General features: G+C 33.7%; 1 protein-coding gene across 3 annotated transcripts in view; it reads left to right on the forward strand.

The window, feature by feature from the left end:
- Positions 1 to 16,467, forward strand: part of JAK2 (Janus kinase 2) — a 155,961-nt gene that overhangs the window by 128,720 nt on the left and 10,774 nt on the right. For all 3 annotated transcript variants that reach the window (XM_004440668.3, XM_087444547.1, XM_087444548.1), the window contains 4 exons: positions 104 to 240; positions 14,375 to 14,564; positions 15,168 to 15,292; positions 15,462 to 15,634. In XM_004440668.3, coding sequence (XP_004440725.1) covers positions 104 to 240; positions 14,375 to 14,564; positions 15,168 to 15,292; positions 15,462 to 15,634 — 625 coding nt within the window. The remainder of the gene's footprint in view (positions 1 to 103; positions 241 to 14,374; positions 14,565 to 15,167; positions 15,293 to 15,461; positions 15,635 to 16,467) is intronic.

Genomic DNA, 16,467 nt, shown 5'->3' on the forward strand with positions numbered 1-16,467 from the left:
TTTCTAATTCATTCTGATTATTTTGGTTAGCTTGAATATATATCAGTTTAACCCAGAGAATGTATTTGCCAGCTTATGGTGGTAATATTCTTTATTTCTCCAGATTATGAACTATTAACAGAAAATGACATGTTACCAAATATGAGGATAGGTGCCCTAGGGTTTTCTGGTGCTTTTGAAGACCGAGACCCTACACAGTTTGAAGAGAGACACTTGAAATTTCTACAGCAGCTTGGCAAGGTAAGATGTCAGAAGTTTTTTAAATAGTTAAAGTATAATCACAGAACACTTTATTTAGGAGAGAAAAAGGCTTTAGAGATTCTTTAAAGTTAAGTTTCCACAAAATTTTAAGGAGTTTTTGTAGAAAAAAGGTTTAGTTGTCAGATGTCAGAGAAATGCTACGTTAAAACAACAGCTGTCTTTACTGAAGAACTTCTCAGAACCTTTAACGTGTAGTGTGCATATAACATCTTCAAGAGGTTGGTAAATTAGGCCGTATTTCCCTAGTTGATTTGACCATGGGACTTCTTGGTAGAGAGCAATTTAGTTAGGAAATAGAGAAAGGAACAATTAAGCCTTTCTACCCCTCTCCTTTTTTAGTCATCTCAGGTGGAAATAATTAATCTGATTTTTCAGAGTCTAGATGTTGACTGGACCATGTTCACTAGCAGACAGTGTCTCTATCTGCTCAAAGGTCATACATTCCTGCTTAGCCTATGTATTTTAAATAGGACCAGGAAAGGCTTAGTTCTTAGCAGGCCCAATCATAGCGGTAAGCTCTTTCTTACCCTAAGCTTGCTAGTAAAGGTTTCTGTACCATGTGGCCTTACAAATTGCATTTTGGCATGGACGCATTATGAAGGCCTCACTTAGGCCTTGAATCTAAGTTAAATGTTCTGATCCAGCTTTACCAGAGCTAAACATTAAGTATTGGATTAGCAATATTAATACTTTGCTGTTGTTCCTTGTTTGTAAAATAGTCTCGGGAATGTTTCAAGGGATGTAGCAATGGCAAAAAAAAAAAAAAAAAGGTCCAGGTATTTGGGTGTATTAGTTATCTATCGCTGTTTAACAAATTAACCTAAAACTTAACAGCTGAAAACAACAAACCTTTATTATCACCTCATTTAGGTGAATCCGGAATCTGGGAGCAACTTAGCTGGGTGGTTCTAGCTCAAGATCTCTCACAAGATTACAATCAAGGTGTCAGCCAGGCCTTGCAGTCTCATCTGAAGGCTTGACTAGGGGAAGATTTACTTCCAAGTGCACTCACATGGCTATTGACAGCCTCAGAATATCTGCCTCCAAGCTCACTTACGTGGGCCACTCCACAGGGCTGCCTTACAACGTGGCAGCTGAGAGCAGACAGCCAGCGTGGAAACCACAGTCTTTTTATAACCTAATCTCAGGAGTGGCATCTCATCACTCCTGCCGTATTCTGTTCATTATAAATGAGTTAATAAATCCAGCCTAAACTCAAGGGGAGGGGATTATAAAAGTATGAATGTCAGAAGGTGGAGAACATTGGGAGATATCTTAGAGGCTGCCAACCATACTGGGTGACCTTGGCCATAATTCTATGTTGGTAGCATCAATTTCTTGGTAGTATGCAGTGTATCCAAAATTCATTAGACCTTTTTATCCCCACCCCCCAAATTATCTATTGACATCTCATAGAAAGTATTTTCTAGAACAGTTTCGGAAATGATGCTTTAGACTTAAGAGTAACCTCTTCATTTCACAATGAGAAAAATTAAGGTCCAGAGAAGTTAAGTAGTTTTGCCTATGATCAAAAAGCTAGATATTAGCAGATATGAAATGAGAACCTTTCTCTATTCCTACTTCCATGCTATTTCTACTATTTCACATATGTATTTGATTTTGTTCATGTGAGTATGCTTCAGTTGTATTATCATCTTCTATTGTTATCTTTTTGGGGCAAATCATATAATGTTAAGCTGTAAGAAAGTAATTTTTTTATTCCCACTCAGGGATCACATTGCAAACAATAAATTGTTTATGGAAAAGGGAGAAATTAGTGTAATATGACTTATTCATGGGTTTATTGCTAAATACATTTTGATTTATTGTTAGTTTTTTGCAGATATTTTCATGACCATAGTCACTAGTCACAAAATCATGAAAACCTTAAAAATTATTTTCTCTGTGATTCTGAACAAGCCATTTAATTTTTCTAATCCTTAGATCCAGCCTTTAATGGGTATTATTATATCTCCCAGAGATTCTTTTGGTAGACTATAGAGAAAGTTTTAGAAAATAAAATCCAGTTTATTTGAAGTAAAAGGTAGTAATCTAGTGAAATTTTGTTATCTTCAATTGGTATAGATATTTGTAATCTTTAAAATTTTCTTCTTATACTTCTATCTTTTCTCAATTTTTAATATGAATATATGAACATTTGTATGATTAAGGCCATTTTCTAGGAAAAAAGTCAACATTTTAAATTCCAAAATCCAAAGTGAAAAGCCATCCTTCACTTTTAGAGTCAGAAATTTTTAAACCAGTAGATGAAGATCTAAAGGACAATCTAGGAACCAGACATCTTTGGGGAGGTCTGAATTACTTTCAAATTTTTAGTTTTTTCCCTGCAATGATTTGGTTTTAATATACAAATATTTGAGTCCCTGCTAAGTGCCAGGTGCTCCACTGGTCACTGTGGATATGAGATATAATCAATGCCTCTGTAGAGTTTACAGCTTAGTTGGAGGAGGTGGATAGCAAACTAACAATTATAGAACACTGTGATAAGATATACTCTATGTCAATTTCACACTGATCACAGTTAGTAAGATTTTCATAAGATGTGAGTTAATACAAATGTCAACATTGTAATTATTTCATGTATATTTATGAGCTGTTCAAGTATTGATTTTGAGATATCACATGGTTTCCTAATTATAAGTTGATTTTTTCATACAAAATTTCATTAACGTGGCCCTTACATAATTTTGGTTATTAGTTTTAATGAATTTTTTAAAACATAGAATGCAACACTGTGTTGTTATTCAATACTTGATGGGAATTTGTTTAGAATTATCCAGAAAATATTCCTAAGGTAACAGTTCTGCAGTAAATTGTAGTATACCTTTCTAAACAAGAATATTATAAAATTATTTTTAGGAATATTATTAGGTTATGTTTCTCTTTTCAAAGAACTTCTTATTCTCTTTATAATTACCCTAAAATCTCATTAATTTGGATTTAATTCAATATTTGCAATAACTCAAACTCAGCTAGATTTAAGTAAAGATGTAAATCACGCTGTTAAATGTGCTTTCATAAAAGAACTAATATTTAGGTGTATAAACCATGCAAGGAAATGTGACACATATCAACATATATTCATAGATTGTAGTTACTTAGAAAAAGTAACTTTAAATTAATAAAACTGCCTTTCAATAGTTCAGTAGCTACCTTATGATTTACTGTTCACTTATTCAGACTACTCTTTTATTTAGTTTAAATTTCTGATTTTTTCATTATTTTCTAAAAATAACGGGTATTTAAACTTCCTTAAAACATAATTATAGTTTTGCCCTTTTCATATACCTTATTTAGTTAATCAAAATTGTATATTTCTGTTATTCAGGCATTTCTTTATTAAATGTTAATGTACTTTTTCATAGCTGGTGGTTAAGACTGATTTAGGGGCAGAAATTAATTGGGACGTGTAAATTAGGAGGTAATGGAGTAGTTCTAACAGCCACACCTCACCTTAGGCTTTCAACCATTCTTTGAAAATGAATGTTCCAGACAACAAAATGTGCACCTTCAGTATTTGTTGGCTCCTTTAAAAACAAAGAGATTTCAATCTCAAATTAGTGCAGAACTTTTAGTGATTGTTTGTTAAAATAAATAAATAAATAAGAAAGTAATTAATAATATTAAAGGGTAAAGCTTGCTAAAACCATTGAAAACAAATTTTTTTAATTGAAGTATAATTGACATACAGTATTGTATTTGTTTCAAGTGTACATCACAGTGATTTGATATTTATGTACATTACAAAATATTTGATCACCATGATAAGTCTGGTTATCATCTGTTACCATACAAAATTATTACAATATTATTGACTATATTCCCTATGCTGTACCTTACATCCCCACCCCATGACTTATTTATTTTATAACTGGAAGTTTGTACCTCTTAATCCCCTTCATCTATTTCACCTGCCCCTTATCTCCCCCCACCCCCTACCCCGCTGGTAACCATCAGTTTGTTTCCTGTATCTGTGAGTTTGTTTCCATTTTGTTTGGTTTGTTCATTTGTTTTGTGTTGTTTTTTCAGATTCCACATATACTGAAATCATACAGTATTTGTCTTTCTGATTTATTTCACCTAGCATTGTAACCTCTAGGTCCATCCATGTTGTCACAAATGGCAAGATCTCATTCTTTTTTTATGGCTGAGAAGTATTCCAGTGTGTGTGTGTGTGTGTGTATTTATCCATTCATTATCTGTAGACACTTAGGTTGCTTCCATATCTTGACTGTTGTAAATAATGCTGCAGTGAGCATAGGGGTGCATATGTCTTTTTGAATCAGTGTTTTCGTTTTCTTTGGATTAAATACCCAGAAGTGGAGTTGCTGGATCTTATGGTAGTTCTATTTTTAATTTTTTGAGGAACCTCCATACTGTTTTCTGTAGTGGCTGCACCAGTTTACATTCCCACCAACAGTGTACGAGGGCTCTCTCTTCTACAAATCCTCACCAACACTTGTTATTTTTTGTTTTTTATAATAGCTATTCTAACATGTGTGAGGTGATATTTCATTGTGGTTTTGATTTGCATTTCCCCAATGATTAGTAATGTTGAGCATCTTTTCATGTGCCTGTTGGCCATCTGTATGTCTTCTTTGGAAAAATATCTGTTCAAATCCTCTGCCCATTTTTTAATCAGGTTGTTTGTTTTTTTAATATTAAGTTATGTAAGTTCTTTATATATTTTGGATATTAACCCCTTACAGATGTATGATTTGCAAATATCTTCTCCCATTCAGCAGGTTGCTTATTTGTTTCATTGGTTTCTGTCACTGTGCAAAAGCTTTTTAGTTTGATGTAGTCCCATTTGTTTATTTTTGCTTTTGTTGCCCTGGCCTGATGATACTGGTCCAAAAAAATATTGTTAAGACAGATGTCAGAGAGCTGACTGCCTATGTTTTCTTCTAGGAGTTTTATGGTTTCAGGTATTATATTCAAGTCTTTAATCCATTTTGAATTTATTTTTATATGTGGTGTAAGATAGTGGTCCAGTTTCATTTTTTTTGCATTCAACACCGTTTGTTGAAGGGACTGTCTTTTCCCCAGTGTATATTCTTGGCTCCTTTGTCATGGATTAATTGACTGTATATGTATAGGTTTATTTCTGGACTCTCTATTCTATTCCATTAATCCAAGTGTCGGTTTTCATACCAGTACCATACTGTTTTGATTTCTATAGCTTTGTAGTATAGTTTGAAATCAGGGAACCTGATACCTCCAGCTTTATTCTTCTTTCTCAAGATTGCTTTGGCTATTCGGGGTCTTTTGTGGTTCCATACAAATTTTAGGTTTCTTTGTTCTAGTTCTGTGAAAAATGCCATTGGTATTTTGATGGGGATTGCATTGAATCTGTAGATTGCTTTGGGTAGAATGGACATTTTCACAATATAATTATTCCAGTCCATGAGCATGGTATATCTTTCCATTTATTTATGTTGTTTTCATTTTCTTTCATCAATATCTTATAGTTTTCAGAGTATAGGTCTTTCATCTCCTTGGTTAAATTTGTTCCTAGGTATTTTATTCTTTATGATGCAATTGTAAATTGGGCTGTTTTCTGAATTTCTCTTTCTGATAGCTCATTATTAATACATAGAAACATCACCTATTTCTGTACTGTCATGTGCTGTATAATGAAGTTTCAGTCAGTGATGGACCGCATATACAAGTGATGTTTGCGTAGTGATGAAATCACCTAATGATGTATTTCTAAGAGCGTATCTCTGTCATTAAGCGATGCATGACTGTATATTAATTTTCTATCCTGCAACTTTACTGAATTCATTTATTAGTTCTAATAGTTTTTTGGTGGAGTCTTTAGGGATTTCTATACATAGTATTATGTCATCTGCAAATACTGACAATTTTACTTCTTCCTTTCCAATTTGGATTCCTTTTATTTATTTTTCTCGCCTAATTGCCGTGGCTAGGACTTCCAATACTATGTTGAATAAAAGTGGCAAGAGTGGTCATCCTTGTCTTGTTCCTGATCTTAAAGGAAAAGCTTTTAACTTTTCACTGTTGAGTATGATGTTAGCTGTGGGTTTGCCATACATGGCCTTTATACTGTTGAGGTACATTCCTTCTATACCCACTTTGTTCAGAGTTTTTATCATAAATGGATGTTGAGTTTTGTCAAATGCTTTTTCTGCATCTACCGAGATGATCATATGATTTTTATTTTTCGGTTTGCTAATGTGGTGTATCACGTTGAATGAGTTGCAGATATTGAACCATCCTTGTGTCGCTAGAATAAATCCCACTTTATTGTGGTGTATGATCCTTTTAATGTATTGTTGAATTCGGTTTGCTAATATTTTGTTGAGGATTTTAGCATCTATGTTCATCAGGGATATTGGCCTGTAATTTTCTTTTTTTTTGGTGTCTTTATCTGTTCTTGGTATCAGGGTAATAATGCTGGCCTCTTAAAATGAGTTTGGGAGCATTCCTTCCTCTTCAATTTTTTGGAATAATTTGAGAAAGGTAGGCATTAACTCTTCTTTATATGTTTGGTAGAATTCACCTTTAAAGTCATCTGGTCCTGGACTGTTGTTTTTGGGGAGTTTTTAAATTACTGATTCAGTTTCATTACTTGTAATTGATCTATTCAGATTTTCTATTTATTAATGATTCGGTCTTGGAAGGTTGTGTGTTTCTAGGAATTTATCTGTTCTTCTAGATTTTCCAATTTGTTGGCCTGTAATTGTTCATAGTAGTCTCTTATGATTCATTGTATTTCTGTAGTGTGAGTTGTTAACTTATCTTTCATTTTCGATTTTATTTGAGCCCTCTCTTTTTTTCTTAATGAGTCTGGCTAAAGGTTTATCAATTTTATTTAAAAAAAAAAAAAACAGCTTTTAGTCTCGTTGATCTTTTCTGTTGTCTTTTTAGTTTCTATTTCATTTATTTCCACTCTGATCTTTATTATTTCTCTCCTACTACTAACTTTGGGCTTTGTTTGTTCTTCTTTTTCTAGCTCTTTTAGGTGTTAAATTAGATTGTTTATTTGAGATTTTTCTTGTTTCTTGAGGTAGGCCTGTATGACTGTGAACTTCCCTCTTAGACCTGCTTTTGCTGTGTCCCATAGATTTTGAAGAGTTGTATTTCCATTTTCATTTATATGAAGGAACTTTTTGATTTTTCTCTTTGATTTCTTCATTGACCCATTCGTTGGTTAATAGCATGTTGTTTAGTCTTTATGTGTTCGTGTCTTTTTTCAGAGTTCTTTTTGTAATTGATTTCTAGTTTCATACCATTGTGGTCAGAAAAGATACTTGGTATGATTTCAGTCTTCTTGAATTTATTAAGATTTGTTTTGTCGCCTAACATGTGATCTATCCTGGAGAATGTTCCATGTGTACTTGAAAAGAATGTGTATTCTGCAGTCTTTGGATGGAATGTTCTGTATATATCTGTTAAGTCCATCTGGTTTAATGTGTCATTTATGGCCAGCATTTCCTTATTGATTTTCTGTCTGGACGAGCTATCCATTTATCTAAGTGGGGTATTAAAGTCTCTTGTATTCTTGTCAATTTCTCCCTTCATGTCTGTTAATATTTGCTTTATATATTTAGGTGCTCCTAAATGGATTTCCTTCATGGATAGTCTAAGTGCCTTAAACCACTGTTTTTCACCATGCCTCAGGGTGGGTGCATCTGTGTGTAGGCCCCTCAAGGATATCCCTCCCTACTGCAGGTCTCTGTGTCAGGAGAGGAGTTCCTGTCGATACCGTGTCTCCATCTCTCCTGCTGGTCGCTGTGTGGTCCCTCTGTTGTTGATTTTGCAGAAGCTGTTTTTTTCAGCCCTCAGTTCTTCTTCAGGAGGAATTCCTCTATATGTAGGTGTAGATTCAGTGTGTCCATAGGAGGAGTTGATTTCAGGGTCTTCCTATGCCACTGTCTTGGATGCCTCCTCCAAACAAAAATCCCTTTTTAGAGTGATATAATAAATCTTGAAATTTGCTTTTTAAAATCAGACCTTCCCTTACCCTAGATTCTGTCTGTAAAATTTGTAGTATCTCTCCCACATCACCAGTTTTGTCTTCTTAAAATAACTAAAAATTTGTGCTGTTTCACTTATAAACTATCTTAAGTATCTTATCCTAAGCATATTCTTGAATAAAAGGGAAATAGAAATTTCTATTTATACTTAGTCTTTCCTCACATAGTGAGTGCCATATTAGTGTTATCCATGCCATAAAGATTTTCCTAAAATGTCTCCAGCTGTCATTGATTTTCCTCTTTTCTGGAAGCCCATAGCATTTATTGTCCCTTCCACACAATTTAGTTCTTAATTGCAGTCCTCTGTTGTTTATTAATCTTGGTTTTTACTTGCTTTTTTTTTAACTTAAAAAATATTACCTTAGCCCTGAACATATTACTAGGTGCATATATTGAAGTAAAACAATGGATATAATGATTATAATTTGGCAGTATATACTGGTATTTAAGAAATAGACATAACAAAGAGAACTGCAAAACATCACTAATTTAGATGAACAAGGTGGAAAGATCAGAGTAAATTATAAAGGATTTTTTCTTTTTTAAAGTAACTTTTTTCTAGTTATGAAAGTGATATATATTTATTGTAGAGAAATTGGAAAATACAGATGCATTTCCTTCATTCCAGTCTCTGCACACCTGCACACAAACATACTGTTTCAAAAGTGAGACCATAATATGTTACAATTTTCTGTCTTGCTGTTTTTCATTTATTATATCATCAAGATTTCCCATGTTATTAATATTCTTTTGAAACATAATTTTAAAAGTGAATGTACTATAATTTATTTATAGCAGTCCCCATTATTGCAACTTTGAGTTATTTCCTTTTTGATTTTTAACGTTTTTAGTTTTTTACGTAGTTCTTTGGGCTTAAAATTATTTTGAACATGATATAAATTGAGGACGCAATAAGGAAGGCATTTTCAAAATATATTTACAACCAAGTATATTTCTCAGTAATTTAGTTTGTAGGAAATGAAAGGAAAATGGTGTGGTCTTTAGTCAATTGTAAGATTTTAATGTGGATATTTCCTGGCTGCATTTAACACTATAATATTAATTTCATCTTTGCTTGTTTGAAAGAATTAATGTGTTCACTGGTCTGTCTAGCTGTTTGTATTGCCTTATTGAAAAAATGTAAAATGCCATCCCCACAAAAATGATGCATCTCACTTTTTCATTTTATTAAAAAACAGCTGTTGATATACATTCCTTTATTATTCTTTTCAATTAGCAGCATGGTGAAAATATTAAACAGAGGAATTTTTACTTTAAATAAAACTTAAAAACTTGTTTTAAACCAAGAGACATAATGGTATATTTTAATTTAATACTCTAAAAAGAGCTAAGAAAATATTGTGAAACCTTTCTTATGCTAATTGAATTTCAAAATGAGTATTTTCTTCCTTTATCCTCCTGCCTACTTATACTTATATTCTTTACCTCTTCACCTGAATTAAAATCTAGCTTTTTAAAATCCTCTTTATTCCTTGTTGCTCCATGGTGCAGATCTGGGATACAGAGATCTGGACCTTGCTGCTACCCCTTTCAAACTATCAGCATCATTTATGTTCCTCTGGGAATATGATTGTTATTCTCTCCTCTTCTCATCATTGGCCAACATCTTGGTCAGTGCTCCACATTCCTTCACTACTTTTAATACTCATTGTTTTCATCTTCACCTTATTCCTGTTGTTATTTTGGGCACTCTTTCAATATCTTTTTAAAATTCTTCAACTTCTCTACCTCAAATCTATGTCTATGTTAAATGAGTTCACTTTGAACTCTATAATCCCTTATAATAATTTTACTTAGGAAGTTTCAGACCCTGAAATCTCCCTCTCTAACTGTAACTTTGTATCTTTTGACTCTTCCCAACACGTAAATCCTTCTTTTTGAATCTTTGTTATTGCTGGTATCTTGGACCCTTTCCTCTTCCTAAAGCTTGTTAGCTATCTTCTCGATTCAGCTCTCTCCTTTCCTAGACTGGGTAGATCTCCTGGTAGACCATTTAAACTCTGCTTTCATTGGTATCCACAATTATATCACCCTCCTTCCTTTGATTATCTGTTTTATTTTCCCTGTCATTTCCTAGTACAGGAACAATACAATTCAAGTTTTTTTTTTTTCTATTTGAGCTTCCATCTCTCAAACAGTATAAGAAAAAATCAGATATAAATGTTTATTGTCTCTGTTGCAAATTGATTTCCAACATTGACTGGCACTTAGGACTCTTTTATTGGTAGTTCTTTTATTCTCCCTTGTTTGATTTCTTCTCTGGTGCCCATTCCAAACATCACAATCCTTTCTGGTTTCCTATCCTGAAGCTATCTCTTCACTCTCAGTGTTTGTCTTCACCCTCTTCTTCCAAAAGAAAATAGAGGCATTCCTTCTTAAAGCCATAAGATTGATTTGTGCCTATCAAATTGATAAAGATTTAGAAAAATTATAATGGCCAATGTTGGCAAGATATGATAAAATTGACACTTTTTCCACTGCTTATTAGAATATAAATTGGTAACCCCTTCAAGAGAGTTTCCGCTGTAGCATGTATCAAGGCCTTTTCAAATGTCTGTATTCTTTAAACAGCTAATTCTACTCTTAAGAAAGTATCCTTAATAGAGATGTACACAGATAGTTATGAATATCATTGAAATGACATGAATGTATTTTTTTTTAATTTTTTGTTTATTGCAGTAACATTGGTTTATAACATGGTAAAAATTTCAGGTGTACATCATTATACTTCTATTTCTGCATAGATTACATCATGTTCACCACCAAAATACTAATTACAACCCATCACCACACACATGTACCAAATTATCCCTTTCACCCTCTTCCCTCCCCCCTTCCCCTCTGGTAACCACCAATCCAATCTCTGTCCCTATGTGTTTGTTTATTGTTGTTATTATCTACCACTTAATGCAGGAAATCATACGGTATTTGACCTTCACCCTCTGACTTATTTCACTTTGCATTATACCCTCAATGTCCATCCATGTTGTCACAAATGGCTGGATTTCATCGTTTCTTATGGCTGAGTAGTATTCCATCGTGTATATATACCACATCTTCTTTATCCATTCGTCCCTTGATGGGCGCTTAGGTTGCTTCCAAGTCTTGGCTATTGTGAATAACGCTGCAATGAACACGGGGGTGCATGTATCTTTACAAATTGGTGTTTTCAAGTTCTTTGGATAAATACCCAGCAGTGGAATAGCTGGATCATATGGTAGTTCTATCCTTGATTTTTTGAGGAATCTCCATACAGTTTTCCATAGTGGCTGCACCAGTTTGCACTCCCACCAGCAGTGTATGAGAGTTCCCTTCTCTCCACATCCTCTCCAACACATGTTGTTTCCTGTCTTGTTTTATAGCCATTATAGACGGGCGTGAGGTGATATCTCATTGTAGTTTTGATTTGCATTTCCCTGATAGTGATTTTGAACATCTTTTCATGTGTCTGTTGGCCATCTGTATATCTTCTTTGGAGAAATGTCTGTTCAGGTCTTTTGCCCATTTTTTAATTGGGTTGGTAGTTTTTTTGTTGTTGAGATGCCTGGGTTCTTTATATATTTTGGAGATTAAGCCCTTATCAGATGTATGGTTTGCAAATATCTTCTCCCAACTGTTAGGTTGTTTTTTCGTTTTGTTGATGGTTTCCTTTGCTGTGCAGAAGCTTTTTAGTTTGATGTAGTCCCATTTGTTTATTTTTTCTATTGTTGCTCTTGCCCGGTCAGACATGGTGTTTGAAAAGATGTTGCTAAGACCGATATCGAAGAGCGTACTGCCTATGTTTTCTTCTAGAAGTTTCATAGTTTCAGGTCTTACATTCAAGTCTTTAATCCATTTGGAGTTAATTTTTGTGTATGGTGTAAGGTAAGGGGCTACTTTCATTTTTTTGCACGTGGCTATCCAGTTTTCCCAACACCATTTGTTGAAGAGACTTTCTTTTCCCCATTGTATGTTCTTGGCTCCTTTGTCAAAGATTAGCTGTCCATAGATGGTTGGGTTTATTTCTGGGCTTTCGATTCTATTCCATTGATCTGTGTGTCTGTTTTTGTGCCAGTACCATGCTGTTTTGGTTACTATAGCTTTGTAGTATATTTTGAAATCAGGGAGTGTGATACCTCCAGCTTTGTTCTTTTTTCTCAGGATTCCTTTAGCTATTCGGGGTCTTTTGTTGTTCCATGACATGAATGTATTTTTAAGACTTTTCTATACATTATATGTTTATGTTTCCAATTTTAAAAATTCATGAGACAATATGCAGTGATTAAAAAATCATATTTTAAAGGAATATCTAATGGCACAGGAAAATAAATTTTATTGACACATTGTTAAGTAGGAAGAAAGAATATGAAACTCTATTTTGTTTTTTTAAACCCACTTTTGTTTTTTTAAGTTATGTTTTGGAATAATTTCTCACAACAGCAATATGAGATAGGTATTTTATTATCCTCCATTTTAAGAAGGAGAAAACTGGTATTAGAGAGGGAGGTGACTTGCCCAAGGTCCCAAAGAGAGTGAGTAGTGGACCAAGATTCTACCTCTAATGTGTCTGACTCCAGAGTCCCGGGTCTTATCCACCTTGCTTGTGGCTCATGTAAGTGGAGATTTAACTTTGAGTTTACATATGGTCTAGGTTTTTTTTTTTTTTTTTAATTGACGTCAAGTATATAATTGAAAATATAGTCACTTAGAATCTTATAGCTCAAGGACTACATTGTTTTATTTTTTAATAATGCAGTAATATCTAAAATATACTAGTGTGATTAATTCCAAAAGCTTATATTTAATTTTAAATGTTATATATCAATTTGTCAGTTCTATTAAATAATGAATCTTAAATAAAAAGAGAATATATTTCTTTGAAGACTGACCTTTTAAAAAAATGTAGGAACATCCCCGTAGGCCAAAAATTTCTTACTTCCTTCAGCAAATAAATCAGACGTTGTATTAGTCTGCTCAGACTACAGACAAAATACCATAGACTAGGTAGCTTAAACAACAGACATTTATTTCTCATAGCTCTGGAGGCTGCAAAGTTGGAGATTAAGGTTCCAGCAGGGTTTGGTTTCTGGTGAGGACTGTCTTCTTGACTTGCATTTGGCCATCTTCACACTGTATCCTCATGTGGCAGAGAGCTCTGGTGTCTCTTCCTCTTTTTATAAAGGCACCAGGCCTATTGGATTAAGGCCTCACCCTTATGACCTTGTTTAACCTTTATCACCTCTTCACAGGCCCTGTCTCCAAATACCCTCACATTGGCGGTTAGGGCTTTATCATATGAATTTTGTGGGGACATAGACATTCAGTCCATTACAGACCCTTATTCCATCCAACTCACTGACAGTGATATCAAAAGGTATATTGTGAAGAAGCAAAGTTCTTCCTGGAAGTTACAGATGGAAATTCAGGAATTCCCTGGCATGTCCCTTGGTGTATCTTAATAATTAATGTTCATGATTTGTTTAAATGCTCTTTAGAAATTATATTATTTATAAATTGTTTTATTGTGTTATTTAGAAATTTAGAAATTCTATTTTTAGAAAGTTTATATTTCAGCCTATAATTCCTTTTTAAGAAATTAAATATATAGTTTTACTACCCACCTATTGAAATATTATTTCCTTTTCTTATTCTGAAAGTTGCCTAGGCCCCGTGGCTTAGCAGTTAAGTGCGTGTGCTCCGCTACTGGCAGCCCGTGTTCCGATCCCAGGCGTGTACCAATGCACCGCTTCTCTGGCCATGCTGAGGCCGCGTCCCACATACAGCAACTAGAAGGATGTGCAACTATGACATACAACTATCTACTGGAGCTTTGGGGAAAAAAGGAGGAGGATTGGCAATAGATGTTAGCTCAGAGCTGGTCTTCCTCAACAAAAAGAGGAGGATTAGCATGGATGTTAGCTCAGGGCTGATCTTCCTCACACACACACAAAAAAAATGAAAGTTGCCTAATGTAAGCTTAGAGCTATGTCTGCTAATTCTAGCTACTGGAGTTGCCTGTATAATTGGAATTTATTAGTAATTTGTCTAGAAAACTTGAGAGTTCTATCCTAATGTGATATGTTGTTTAGGGTAATTTTGGGAGTGTGGAGATGTGCCGTTATGACCCTCTACAAGACAACACGGGGGAGGTGGTGGCTGTGAAAAAGCTCCAGCATAGTACTGAAGAACACCTCAGAGACTTTGAAAGAGAAATCGAAATCCTTAAATCCCTGCAGCATGACAACATTGTAAAGTACAAGGGAGTGTGCTACAGTGCTGGTATGTTGCCCTTGAAACCTATTTTTGAACTCAAGGTATGTCTTTGGCATCCTGGGTGATAGAAACATATAATGTCTGAAGATCTGGACTTATAGTATGCAAGTGCCCGGGGAAGCATTTTATGTGGCTGAAGATTGTACTTGGCGATGGTGGGCTATAACTACAGGAAGTCTTTGGCTAATTGGTTAATCATCCTCTTCACTGAGAATGGTGCTTACCATTCTTGCTTAAACTTGCCAAGAGAATATCATTTTTAAAGAAAGAAATAGTCTTTGCTCACATTTTCCATGAAAATACTGTTTTTTAAATTAGATGCTTTGTTCAGTGTAGAGGAGGAGAAAGGAAGTTTTCTCATCAGCTTATTTTGGTTTGTATAAAGGGTACAGAAGACTAAAATGTAACTATTTTTAAAGCTTCTTTTCAAAACTTTTTGATTCAAAAAGCCTGTTGTTCTTAATTACTACATCACCTTTAATTTATAATCAAGTTTTGTCATCTTAGACTCAGATTTTATATAAGTCATTCATCTATGGTTGTTTTCTAATATTTCATCAGTAAAATATGGCAAAGTAAAACATTATGTTCCCATTTGTGTATTAAAAGGTCGGCATAATCTAAGATTAATTATGGAATATTTACCATATGGAAGTTTACGAGACTATCTCCAAAAACATAAAGAACGGATAGATCATAAAAAACTTCTGCAGTACACATCTCAGATATGCAAGGTACCTAATATTCTGGCTGTTTGTTGTAGATGAAGAGAGCATGTTGAAGTAATTGTTAAGAAATCCTCTAGAGTTTTTCTTAGATAATTAAGGGAGTATACAAAGATAAGACCATTTAAATTGTTTATGTTTATGAAACTAGCTAAGAAAAATGTTATTTTATCCATAGGGTATGGAGTATCTTGGTACAAAAAGGTATATCCACAGGGATCTGGCAACAAGGAATATATTGGTGGAGAATGAAAACAGAGTTAAAATTGGAGATTTTGGGTTAACCAAAGTCTTGCCACAAGACAAAGAATACTACAAAGTGAAAGAACCTGGTGAAAGTCCCATATTCTGGTGAGTATATTTTAGTACAATAAAGTGAAATTTTAGAGCACAAACTTCAAACTTTATTTTTACTATTAATAGTTTGTCATTTATATTTTTATAATAATAGTGAAAATTTATAATATGGTTACATTGGGCTAAATTCATTTTATGGATTATTTCATTTAATCCTTACAATAACCCTTGGAGAATATGTATTATGATCTCCATCTTAAGCGTGAGAGAACTGAAGCGAAGACAGGTTACATAGCTTGCTCAATGTCCCATGATCAATAAATGGCAGAACTAGGATTCAAACACAGAGTTTTGCTTTTAAGCTTTCTTAACCATGATGGTGCTTTAATCTGGCATTAGTTAAATATTTTATATATTGCAGCAATTTGAAGCTAAAGGTAATTTTTCATCTTCAATTAAAATTGTGAGTTGCGAAGAGCATGCAAACCTGTCTTGTATATGGTATACATTGTTGTTTTCATTGATTTGTGCTTTGATGCAAGGTTTTCTTTTTCATGGCTTAGTTCATTTACATTTTGTTTTATAGGGATGAATTGGTGAAATTATATTTAAATGTTTTGGTTTGGGATACACTCCAAATTGACTTTAATTCTGGTTTATTCATCTGCTGAAATAATACTGTTAAGATTATGTTGTTTGAATCAAATTTTAGTGTTAAGGGATGGGTTTTATTTATTTGTTTTAGGTAAGTACATTTTATTTACATCTTGGGTATCTGACTTGAAAATTAGAATTACTAATATAAACAATGTAACTGTCAACTTATAAATATTTTTCTGGGATTAATCAGAATTATTAGAAATATATAGATTATTTAGTTAGCTACT

This window comes from Ceratotherium simum, chromosome 20, assembly GCF_057802395.1.
Source record: "Ceratotherium simum simum isolate JZ-2026a chromosome 20, ASM5780239v1, whole genome shotgun sequence".
In the NCBI taxonomy this organism is placed as follows: Eukaryota; Metazoa; Chordata; class Mammalia; order Perissodactyla; family Rhinocerotidae; genus Ceratotherium; species Ceratotherium simum.